This window comes from Eleutherodactylus coqui, chromosome 11 (assembly GCF_035609145.1).
Source record: "Eleutherodactylus coqui strain aEleCoq1 chromosome 11, aEleCoq1.hap1, whole genome shotgun sequence".
NCBI classification, from domain to species: Eukaryota; Metazoa; Chordata; class Amphibia; order Anura; family Eleutherodactylidae; genus Eleutherodactylus; species Eleutherodactylus coqui.
In genome coordinates, this window is record NC_089847.1 from 99,444,561 (window position 1) to 99,456,473 (window position 11,913).

An 11,913-nucleotide genomic window follows, 5' to 3' on the forward strand; every position below is an offset into this window, starting at 1 on the left:
ACAGCCCTATTAGGCTGTGTTCACACATGGCGTTTTTTGTTGCGATTTCTTTAATGCAGTTTTTAATTGCAGTTGAAAACCATAACAAAAAACGCCGTGTGTGAACACAGCTTTAGGCCTTAGTCAGACGGGCGTTTTTTTGCGCGATTTGCGCATGCGATTTTTTAAAAACCATTGCTTTGCAATGGTATCGGACACATGAGCGCTTTTTATGCGCTCATCCGATAAATTATAGAACAGAAATCGCAGATCGCACCTATCTGCGATCTGCGATTCCTGTTCTCTTCTCTATATGCGCTCAATGGGGCCGGCGGCAGCAGCGCCGACCCCATTGAGAACATATAGAAGACAAATCATTCTTCTCTGCCACAGCTGTAACAGAGAAGAACGATGTTTGCCCATTGAATTCAATGGAACCAGCAATACAGCTGGCTCCATTGAAAGCAATGGGCTGCCGGCGTGCGCGGGATAAATTGTCGGGAAGGGCTTAAATATATAAACCCTTCCCTGCAATTCATCCAGAAAAGTGTTAAAATAAAAAAAAAATATATACTCACCTGCTCCCGGCAGCCGGAGTTCCGCGCGGCCAGCCTGCAGTGGGTGTGAAGGGGGTGTGAGTCAGACCTGCCCCCTGATTGGCTCAGCGCATTGCTTTCAATGGAGCCGCTGTATTGCCGGCTCCATTGAATGCAATGCGCTGTACAGCTCCGGCCCATTTCTAATGAAACGCAGCTAGGAGCAGATTTTCGGGCAAGTTTCGGGCACCAGTCACGCGATTTGCGGATGCGCATCCGTCATGCGATCCGCAAATCGCGCGAAAAAACACCCGTCTGACTAAGGCCTTAGAGAGATACCATCCGGTAATTGGACAACCGCTTTAAAAGCAACCAGCCGTCCCCTATAAGCACTATGAAGTTTTGGTGCACATAGGATGGGTCCGGAAGAGTCCAGGATGTGTTCTGCTTACCTCCCCAGCTCCGTGTTCCTGAGCTGCCCCCCCTGGAAGTCAACATGTGGTCTCTGATTCTAAAGTCAGTGTGCGCACATACTGTTCTCTAAGGGTGTGCGCCTGCGCTGACTGAAAAGTCCCACTCACATCCCCGGACTCCTCCGACCTGAACTATGGGCACCATGGGTGATACAATGGGTGATACAATCACGCAACATTTGTGCGTTTTGAGACGTACAAATCTGAACCACATTCTTCTGAATGGAGTCATACACATGAGCGATGCGATGCGGGAAACAAATCAGCTGCGTGATCTCGCATCGCAGCGTCCATTGTTTTCAATTGGGCCGGCGGAAGCAATGGGGGAGAAAAGCGAGTTTCTCCCACTCTGTGACAGCCGTGGCAGAGGATTGGGTACATTTCCCAGAAACCTGAAAAACGCAGGTTTACAGCTGCAATTTTCTCTGACCTATATCGCACTGGCCCAGGTAAATACAGTGTAAGGTCTTAGTCACTCGGGCGTTTTTTCGCGCGATTTGCGCATGCGTCCGGCGATTTTTTTTTAAACCATTGCTTTGCAATGGTATCGGACACATGAGCGCTTTTTATGCGCTCGTCTGATAAATTATAGAACAGAAATCGCAGATTGCACCTATCTGCGATCTGCGATTCCTGTTCTCTTCTCTATATGCGCTCAATGGGATCGGCGGCAGCAGCGCCGACCCCATTGAGAACATATAGAAGACAAATCATTCTTCTCTGCCACAGCTGTAACTGCTGTGGCAGAGAAGAACGATGTTTGCCCATTGAATTCAATGGAGCCGGCAATACAGCCGGCTCCATTGAAAGCAATGGGCTGCCGGACAGCGCTGGATGAATTGTCGGGAAGGGCTTAAATATATAAGCCCTTCCCTGCAATTCATCCAGAAAAGTGTTAAAATAAAAAATATATATATACTCACCTGCTCCCGGCAGCCGGACATCCGCGCGGCCGGCCTGCAGTGGGTGTGAAGGGGGTGTGACTCAGACTTGCCCCTGATTGTCTCAGCCTGAGCCAATCAGAGGCAGGTCCCACTCACACCCATTCATGAATTCACGTGGGACGTTTGTCAGCATTATCTACTAATATACTCAAGTGCTAGTAGGACTGACGAACAGCGATCCACTAACAGACTGACAACGGGGAAGGATGTATAGCAAGCGAATGATATCCTGAGTTCTGAGTGTAGAACTCTTTCTTAGACCTACTTGCCTACCACATTGCTTTATCTTTGATACAACCTACTAGTACCCTCCTTTGTATATCAGGAAAAGGCAAACACTATAGGCAGCAAGTGGTAGTAAGTCTCTCTTTTGAGACTTGTACACCTCTACAACATTTGGAGGTCTATGTGTAGTGCCCTATTTGTGTTTTATATGTGTTTTAAAAAAATTATCTCATAAAAAGATTCGTTTTTATAAATTTCTGTCTAAACTGTGAAGGACTTTTCATTCACCGTTCATTTTATGCAAGCATAGAAGTCACTGTTGGCTCGTTCACCAACTGTTCGGTTTAAATGCCGATCGTTCAGTCGCTTCCATCCGCTGTACAGTGAATGAATGACGGCTCGTTTAAACAAGCGAACGATATATCTGTCTGTATAAGCAGGCTGAACGAACGAACTCTGACCTTGTTCACTCATTCAAATAAAAATGGTTTCATCTACACGGTCCCTCAGGATAGGCCCTCAATAGTAGATTGACAGAGGAGGGGTGGGGGCTGCTTCCTGGTACCCCTATCGACAGGCTGTTCACCGGCCCAAAGTTGATGTTCACAAGGATGAGGTTTCCTTTTGGCTATTTCCACATGGGCAATCGCGATATTGCAGCGGGGAAAAAAATCGCTGCGATTTGTCAATGATCATTGATGCTTTTTTTGGGAGAATAATATCACATTGCGGCTCACTGACTTCTCGCCTTCGGGTTTATGCGCTCCCCGCTCAGGGTATCGCATAGACCGCGAGTACTGAATGAGAAGTGAGCGATTCGCAACGTGTACCAAGTGTCCTAGGCGTGCCCTGTGATACTTATCCAGGGTGAACTAAGCCTAATTTATCCCCAATAAGGATTCCTCCCTGCTTGGTGTCACCCATTACAGGGTACATTTCACTATGCAGATAACTGAAGAAGATCAGAGAAAACCCCCAAGAACTTTACAGGAACCTAGGTTGCTAATAAGCGTGACTATCCTCAAAGATGGCAGCATAAACATGGTGGCAGATTCCCTTTATTGGTTTCATTTACATTTGGTGGTAAACGTCCACGTTGAAGGAGTTTTCCAGCCCTTGACAATTGTTGCCCTATCTACAATTTCCATTCACTTCAATAGGAGCTGTGCCTGCAAGACAGGCTGACAGCTGGCCCAGTGAACAGCTGGTCCACCAGGGTCCTGAGCATGGGACCCCCACTGATCGCATATAAAATAGGTCATTAATTTTGTAGACTTGGAAAATCCATTTAATGGTTGCAGAGTTTCAAAACCAGAAGCAATCTCTTGCTAGCATCTAGAGGATCTAGAGGATGCCACCATATCACAAATCCTCCACAGGAGCATATATTGACAGCTGGGTGGTTGACAGCTCTTACCCTAAACTTTTGTGCCATAATGGGTTGAAGGGAGGCTACCCCCAACCACAGCAGACTCTGCCTAGGAGTAGGTTGGGGGATTGCATTTTGTATAATGATATCCTGAGGGTCCTGAATCATAGAAATGTAGAGTTGGAAGGCATCTACAGGGCAGATGTGTAACTTGAAGCTTCAGGGCCCCCATGCAAAAACTGTAACAGGGCCCCCAATAAAATGCTTTATTCATAGTACTGGGCTCCGTATATAGAGAAAAGTAGCCTTATGGGCCCCTTAAGGCTCCTGGGCGCGGGTGCAACTGCATCCCCTATAGTTATGCCCATGCTCCAGGGTTATTGGGTCCAACCCTCTGCTCAATGCAGGATTCACTAAATCATCCCAGACAAATGTCTGTTCGGCCTCTGTTTTTAAGGCTTCCATTGAAGGAGAACTCACCACCTCCTTGGTAACCTGTTCCATTCATTGATCACCCTCACTGTCTAATATCTAATTTGTGTCTCCTTCCTTTAAGTTTCATCCCATTGCTTCTAGTCTTTCCTTGTACAGATGAGAATAGGGCTGATACCTCTGCACTGTGACAGCCCTTCAGATATTTGTAGACCGCTATTAAGTCTCCTCTCAGCTTTCTTCTTTGCAAGCTAAATATCTTTAACCAGATCCTTTAACCGTTCCTCATAGGACATGATTTGCAGAACACTAGGTCACTACTTATTTCAAGATTTACCTCCAGTCCACCAACAGCCAAGTATGTACAGTATGAACCCATCTACTCTCCTAATAGGTGCTGTTCTCAACTCTGGGACCCTCACCTATCAGAGATTTATGTCATATCCTGTGCCTAAGATTGGAATAACCCTTTAGAGGGGTTGTCTATCTATTCACTACTGATTACCTATCCTCAGTACGTCATCAATAGTTGATCAGTAGGTATCCACCACTCAAGACCCCTACTGATCAGCTGTTTGTCGGCCGCTGACTGTGTATATGGAGCAAGAACACTGTACCCTGTACATATTGCAGCGGCCTAGGTTGGTAACACAAGTACTGTTTCCTCTGACCTTCAACAAAGGTCATTAATACTTAGACTGGCTGCACAAGGCCGTCACGGCGCCCCCCATAGACCCCAATACTTACATGCGGATCCGGCGTCTTCCGTTCCGCATGACGCTTCGGCACGCATGCGCAATAGAGCACGTGACGCGCCGGCCGCGTCATATGACACGCCCACAGCATCACATGACGCGGCTGGCCGTGGGCAGGGAAGCGGTTTCACGCTATCTTTCACTGTGCTATAGCGGAAAATAGCGTGACGGACGGCTTCCATTGACTGCAATGGAAGCCGTCCGCACATACACCCGCGGCAAATAGAGCATGCCGCGGGTGAGGACGCGTGATTTCACGGTGCGGAATTCCGCAATGGAATTCTGCACCGTGAGCATTGAGCTATTAGGTTCAATAGAACCTAATAGCTGCGGGCAACGTGGCGGATTTTCGCCGCGTTCTACGCTGCGGAAATCCGTCCGTGGGAAGGAGCCCTTAAGATGTGGACAACCTAATTTTAAATCAATGTCTTATTGAAATAGTTGTCCGATCACACTTGGTCATTGGTTCTCCATACCATAGTACAATTGTATTGTCAGATGTTCATCAGTTGACTGTTGTTCTTTCCTACTCTTCTGACTCAGAGACATTTTAATGTGATGTGTATATGGACATTCTTAGCAAAAGATAGAATTGTCGGCACTACAACAACATCAATAGTCCAGGTGGAACAGGACATACATGCAAACCCGGGGGGATTCTGCAGCAACAATAGTCCAATATGAAATAGCAAGAAATTAGAAGGAAACAGCTGCACTCTTTGGGGTCTCTGGAAATTGCAATTTTTTAATCTAAGATTAAAGGGGTTGTCTCGCGGCAGCAAGTGGAGTTATACACTTCTGTAGGGCCATATTAATGCACTTTGTAATGTACATCGTGGATTAAATATGAGCCATACAGAAGTTATTCACTTACCTGCTCCGTTGCTAGCGTCCCCGTCACCATGGATCCGTCTAATTCTGATGTCTTCTTGCTTTTTTAGACGCGCTTGCGCAGTCCGGTTTTCTTCCTGGTGAATGGGGCCGCTCGTGCCGGAGAGCTGGTCCTCGTAGCTCCGCCCCGTCACGTGTGCCGATTCCAGCCAATCAGGAGGCTGGAATCGGCAATGGACCGCACAGAGCCCACGGTGCACCATGGGAAAGGACCCGCGGTGCATCATGGGTGAAGATCCCGGCGGCCATCTTGGTGAAGGAAGAAGAAGGAAGAAGGAAGACGTCGCAGAGCGGGGATTCGGGTAAGTAATAATTTTTTTTTTTTTTAACACATCCTTTGGGGTTGTCCTGCGCCGAACGGGGGGCCTATGGGAAAAAAAACCAGTTTCAGCGCGAGACAACCCCTTTAAGGATACAATATAGCAGGTGGGTGAAAGTGCACAGAACAGGCACCGACTATTATGCCTACTAACACACTCTATCTGGTCTGGCATTTGAGGATATTCTCATTTATTTAGTGTATTTCCTATTACTTCCAGAGCGCCAGCATATTCTGCAGCCCGGTGAATGTATGCAGACTAGAGGTAACTATACGGTCAGATAACACTAATGGTTTCCTTGGTTTGGCTTCTGGAATTGTACAATATTTTTGCACTTTGTGTTTCATTGTACTTTGGGAATAATGCAAGAAGACAATAATATTTTAAGGGCAATTTCCTCAAAATAAAGCAAAGTGATATAAGAATATGGGAGCTCACATGATTTTACAATGTATGGCGATCTGCACTAGTTCCATAGAAATGAATAAAGCAGCAGTGCACAGGCTTGATGACCCCCACCTTTCATATAGGTGATAAGGGGCCCCTGTTCTCGTGATTAGCGGGGGTCCCACCGGTTGGGCCCGCATCAATCACTTATTTCCTATCCTATTGATAGGGAATATCTTTAGAACTTGACATAATCCCTTTAAAGGAAATCTGTCAGCTTGAACATGTGGTCCAAACTGCAGACATCATGTTATAGAGCAGGAGGAGCTGAGCGGATTGTATATAGTTTTATGGGGAAAGATTCAGTAGAACTTGTATTTTATTTATTTATACTTATGCATTTTCTAAGCTGAACAGTCCGATGGGCGGAGCTATCAGTGATTGACAGCTCCTCACTGTACTGTCATACACAGCTCCCCCTGTATGTACTGTCATACACAGCGCCCCCTTTATGTACTGTCATACACAGCTCCCCCTGTATGTACTGTCATACACTGCTCCCCTGTATGTACTGTCATGCACTGCTCCCCCTGTATGTACTGTCATGCACAGCTATCCCTGTATGTACTGTCATACACAGCTATCCCTGTATGTACTGTCATACACAGCACCCCCTGTATGTACTGTCATACACAGCTCCCCCTGTATGTACTGTCATACACAGCTCCCCCTGTATGTACTGTCATACACTGCTCCCCCTGTATGTACTGTCATACACTGCTCCCCCTATATATACTGTCATACACAGCTCCCCCTATATATACTGTCATACACAGCTCCCCCTGTATGTACTGTCATACACAGCTCCCCCTGTATGTACTCTCATACACTGCTCCCCCTGTATGTACTGTCATACACTGCTCCCCCTGTATGTACAGTCATACACTGCTCCCCCTGTATGTACAGTCATACACAGCGCCCCCTGTATGTACTGTCATACACAGCGCCCCCTTTATGTACTGTCATACACAGATCCCCCTATATATACTGTCATACACAGCTCCCCCTATATATACTGTCATACAATGCTCCCCCTGTATGTACAGTCATACACAGCTCCCCCTGTATGTACTGTCATACACTGCTCCCCCTGTATGTACAGTCATACACTGCTCCCCCTGTATGTACAGTCATACACTGCTTCCCCTGTATATACAGTCATACACAGCTCCCCCTGTATGTACTGTCATACACTGCTCCCCCTGTATGTGCTGTCATACACAGCTCCCCCTGTATGTACAGTCATACACTGCTCCCCCTGTATGTGCTGTCATACACAGCTCCCCCTGTATGTACTGTCATACACAGCTCCCCCTGTTTCTACTGTCATACACAGCTCCCCCTGTATGTACTGTCATACACAGCGCCCCCTGTATGTACTGTCATACACAGCGCCCCCTGTATGTACTGTCATACACAGCGCCCCCTGTATGTACTGTCATACACAGCTCCCCCTGTATGTACTGTCATACACAGCTCCCCCTGTATGTACAGTCATGCACTGCATCCTCATAAAACAATATATCAAGCTGCTCAGCTCCTGCAACTCTGCACGTATTTTGTGAGCATTTGCGTCCCTCCCATAGACTTCTGTGGGGACCTTCAGTTTGCAAAAATACGGCATATTGTGTGTGACCCATTAATGCGAAAACTACAGAGACAACCAGTGGAAATAAAGACACGGACACAAAGATATAAGGGGAGAAAGAACATTTTATTTTTAGTTATAGGCAATGGTGAATTTTAGGTTGGGGAATTTTGAGGCTGAGTTGATCTAGAGAAATGCAAAAACCCCTCGAGGTACGAGCCAAAGGTCTGTTCACACATAGCGGAAAGATTCCTCAACCGGAAACCACTACTGAGCACCGCTGCCGCTGGTCAGGTGATGGTAGAAGTGGGCGCATCACCTGACCAGCAGCAGCGGTGGCCACGGGCTCAGTAGCGGTGGCCGGGTGAAGGACGTGCGCTGCAGTATTTCACAGTATTTCCACTACCTGTCAACGTACCCAAGGGGGGAAGAAATACCTTCCTGATGCCAAATATGGCAATCAGAGCAAGTCCCAGGATCAAAGCCGAGATTAAATCTATCTGACTTTATAAAGCATATTGTTTTGTATTCATAAATCTGGATATATAATCAGTTATTACTATTTACTGCATGTGTGAAATATAAAGTGTATCAAACTAAACCTGTTTATAGACTGTGTTGATCCAGAGGAAGGCGAAAACCCCCTTGAGGAAAGAGCCAATTATCCTGTTTTAAGGGGGGAAAATTCCTTCCTGACCCCAAATATGGCGACCAGAATAAATCTCAGGATCAAACGCCAGCAGCTCACCTCCCTGGTGTATGTGATGTCAGCTAGAAACCCTACAAAGCTGAAGATTTATATATATGTATTTATATTGTATTATTTATGTGGCTACTTCTCTATAAATAAAACCTAACCCTATTTAAGGCTGTGAGCTGATCCAGAGGAAGGCAAAAACCTCCTTGAGGTATGAGCCAATTGTCCTCAAGTTGGAAAAATTCCTTCCTGACCCCAAATATGGCGGTCGGAACAAGTCCCAGAATCAAAGCCGAAATCTACACCTATCAGTGTGTGTACTTGTGTCTATGTATGTGTTAGTGTCTACACTTGTGTCTATCTTAATGTATGAGGTGCATGCTACTTACCTGGCCTGTGCCGAGGTCTTACTGGTAACCAGGAGTTCAGGGATAATAGTCACTCGGGCTATTTTTCCTGAACTCGCCAGCTGCCAATCAAGCACAGGCCGCTCCTGGGGGTGAAGAGGGTCTTCAACAGAGGATGATGCCTGATGTCAGCCAATTATTACAGCAGATGATGTCAGGGTTGAGGAAGCGTGGTGGAAATATGCAGCAGAGTTGATGGAGAGGATGTTTTAGGCAAGCTGAGGTCTTCTACAGCAGCAGAGTCGTGGGTTCTGGAGACAGTCGGCACGGGTTGAGCCTGCAAGACATAAGAGAGAAAATGTTTTTAAAATAAACTTTTTAAGACATGTGAAGATTTGTTACAATGTATGGATATAATGGTAGGTGTCCTGTGTGTATAAGTGTATATAGGTGTACAGATATGTATGTGTAGGTGTATATAGAGGGTACTTACCAGATGCTTGTGGCTTCCTTCACTATCGGATTCTTCTCGTCATCCTAAGAAGAAGCAGAGACAGGAATTACAGGAACAACAATAATGAAGCCAAATAGGCAGAAGACTGCGGACCTGACATGGTGACATGAAGCAGGATTACTATATGACCTCCTGTCTGACACCAGAGGAACAATGATGGTGAACACAGAGGCCAGACTGAAGAACATCATGCCTAGAGGAGGAAAATCCTACCGGGTCCAGCTTGGTGAAGTGAAATCGAATCCGTCCATGGGGTGAAGGGGTGTCCCATCCTCCGGCCACTGCAGGTTTTTATTCTCCAAAAGTCTCCTGAATGGCTTGAATGGCGGCCGTGATCTTTTCAATTCCAGTTCCTCCCAATCTATGGTGGTAAAGAAAGGGTGACCTCGGATATTCTTGTAGACACCCAGCCTCTTCTCAGGATTCTTGCGCAGCAGTCTCTCCAGAAGATGTTTTAAGTTGGCATCAAGCCAAGATGGAAATTTTGGCTGCTCTGTGGTGATAGATTCAATGACCTTTTCCTTTTTGGAGCCATGGTAGAAAGGGGACTGTCCTGCCGCCATCCTGGATACGACAATCCCCAGGCTCCACCAGTCCACTGCTGTGTCATACTCCTTTTCAAGAAGCACTTCTGGGGCCATATATTTAACTGTGCCCGTCCTTCCACAAATCTTATTAGACGAGGTGACTCCGTCTTGGGCCAGCCCCAGGTCGATTATGCGGATGTGTCCATCTCTGTCCACCATGATGTTGTCCAGCTTTATGTCTCTGCAATGAAAAGAGAAAAGACAAATGCAAATCAGTGCAGATACAGAAGACTTGGGGATGTAGGACAGCAAACCGGGCCTAATTCAGGACTCTGGGAAAGCTGGGACACTATTACAAGGAAGCAGAGAAGTGTGGGAAATTCTGCTCACCGGTGGACGATGTTGCGTTGGTGCAGGAACTGGAGGCCGCATACAATCTCCGCTGTGTAGAATCTGACAGAGAGAAGAGTGTAGTATCAATGACATGAAATCAGTCCCCTAACATCATGTCATCATCAATATGTCTGTCACCACCTGAAGAGAGGAGGCGCTGTTTATGGCAGCCTGTATGTCCTCCATTCTTGTACATCTGACCAGTCATGTACCCCCCCATGTCCGTCCGTCCATCTGTCTCCTGATTAGTCATTTACTCACCTCACACTGCTGATGTCCAGGCGGCCGCACATCCTGATCATTGCCCTCAGGCTTCCTCCAGACAGATACTCCATGATGAAGTAGGCTTTGTTGGCAGACTGCTGTGCGGCATATAGATGGCATATGAAGGGGCAGTCTTGGGCCTTCAGGAGTATCCGTCGCTCTCTCAATATCATATCTGCTCCCCTTCCTCTGTCCACAATCTTGATGGCTGTGAAAATGTTTCTGCCAGGGAATGAGGCCAGGACCACCTTAAGAAAACAAGTAGGAAATGATCACTGACAGTGGCCAGGGGGGACAATCATATACATTTATTACATGGGGTAGGGGTTTTAGGCTATTCTGCTCCCTACGGCCGGGTCCATGCACAGCAAATCTGCATCACATCTGCAGGAAACACACAAACCCTGCGAGATTTCTCAGTTGGAATCTGAATCGGCCGTGGGCATGAGGCCTTACTTGGCAGCCGCATCAGCGGCAGGTTCACTTCAATCCAACAGACAGTTGTAGAACCTTACAATACAGGTGCAAACATTTTAGCAATATTGACAATGTTCTATGGCAGCAGTGCTTCAGTGTGAGGAGTAAGTATCATATCCATCTAATATCTATCTATCTGTCTATCTATCTATCATCTATCTAACTATCTATCATCTATCTATCTATCTAACATCTATCTATCTATCTATCTATCTATCTGCCTACCTGTCTGTCTGTCTGTCCACAATGGTCCCATATGATACTGCCATATTATGGTAACTAATGCCATCATACATGCATAATAACCAGCACTATTCATTGCTCAAATAATATTTACAACACATTTTTCCAATCCTACCATTATTACACCCAAAGATATCATCATACTGTATATTGATGAAATAATACCTCAGCCATATAGTATTGCCATTCTATAAACCAGTACGGCTGATTTCAGATCACATTTTGGGAGATCCACTTTCAAAATACTTTTTTTTTCAAAGTCAAATGAGAACGGACAGGAAAGTGGGAAAAATAGATCTTACAAAAATGATATTAAACAGACCAACCCCCCACCAAAATGCTGCCCCGGTGAATACATACTACTACATGCCCTGTCTGAGTAATACTGCCATACCACCCCTAAAGACAACCTATAGACATCCATTCTTATATACAGGATTTTGATGCTACATGTGAATGTATCCTAAGCCTCTGATGTGGATGAAATGGCTG

At 46.2% G+C, this 11,913-nt stretch overlaps 1 protein-coding gene across 1 annotated transcript; it reads right to left on the reverse strand.

Moving 5' to 3' along the window:
- Positions 1 to 9,242: 9,242 nt before the first annotated feature.
- Positions 9,243 to 10,874, reverse strand: LOC136582873 (protein kinase C theta type-like). Its single transcript, XM_066584156.1, has 5 exons — positions 10,699 to 10,874; positions 10,435 to 10,497; positions 9,731 to 10,285; positions 9,497 to 9,540; positions 9,243 to 9,340 (listed from the first exon to the last, which is right to left on the reverse strand). The coding sequence occupies exons 1-4, from the start codon at positions 10,872 to 10,874 to the stop codon at positions 9,519 to 9,521; spliced, it is 816 nt and encodes a 271-aa protein (XP_066440253.1). The 3' UTR covers positions 9,243 to 9,340; positions 9,497 to 9,518.
- Between the last annotated feature and the right edge of the window lie 1,039 nt (positions 10,875 to 11,913).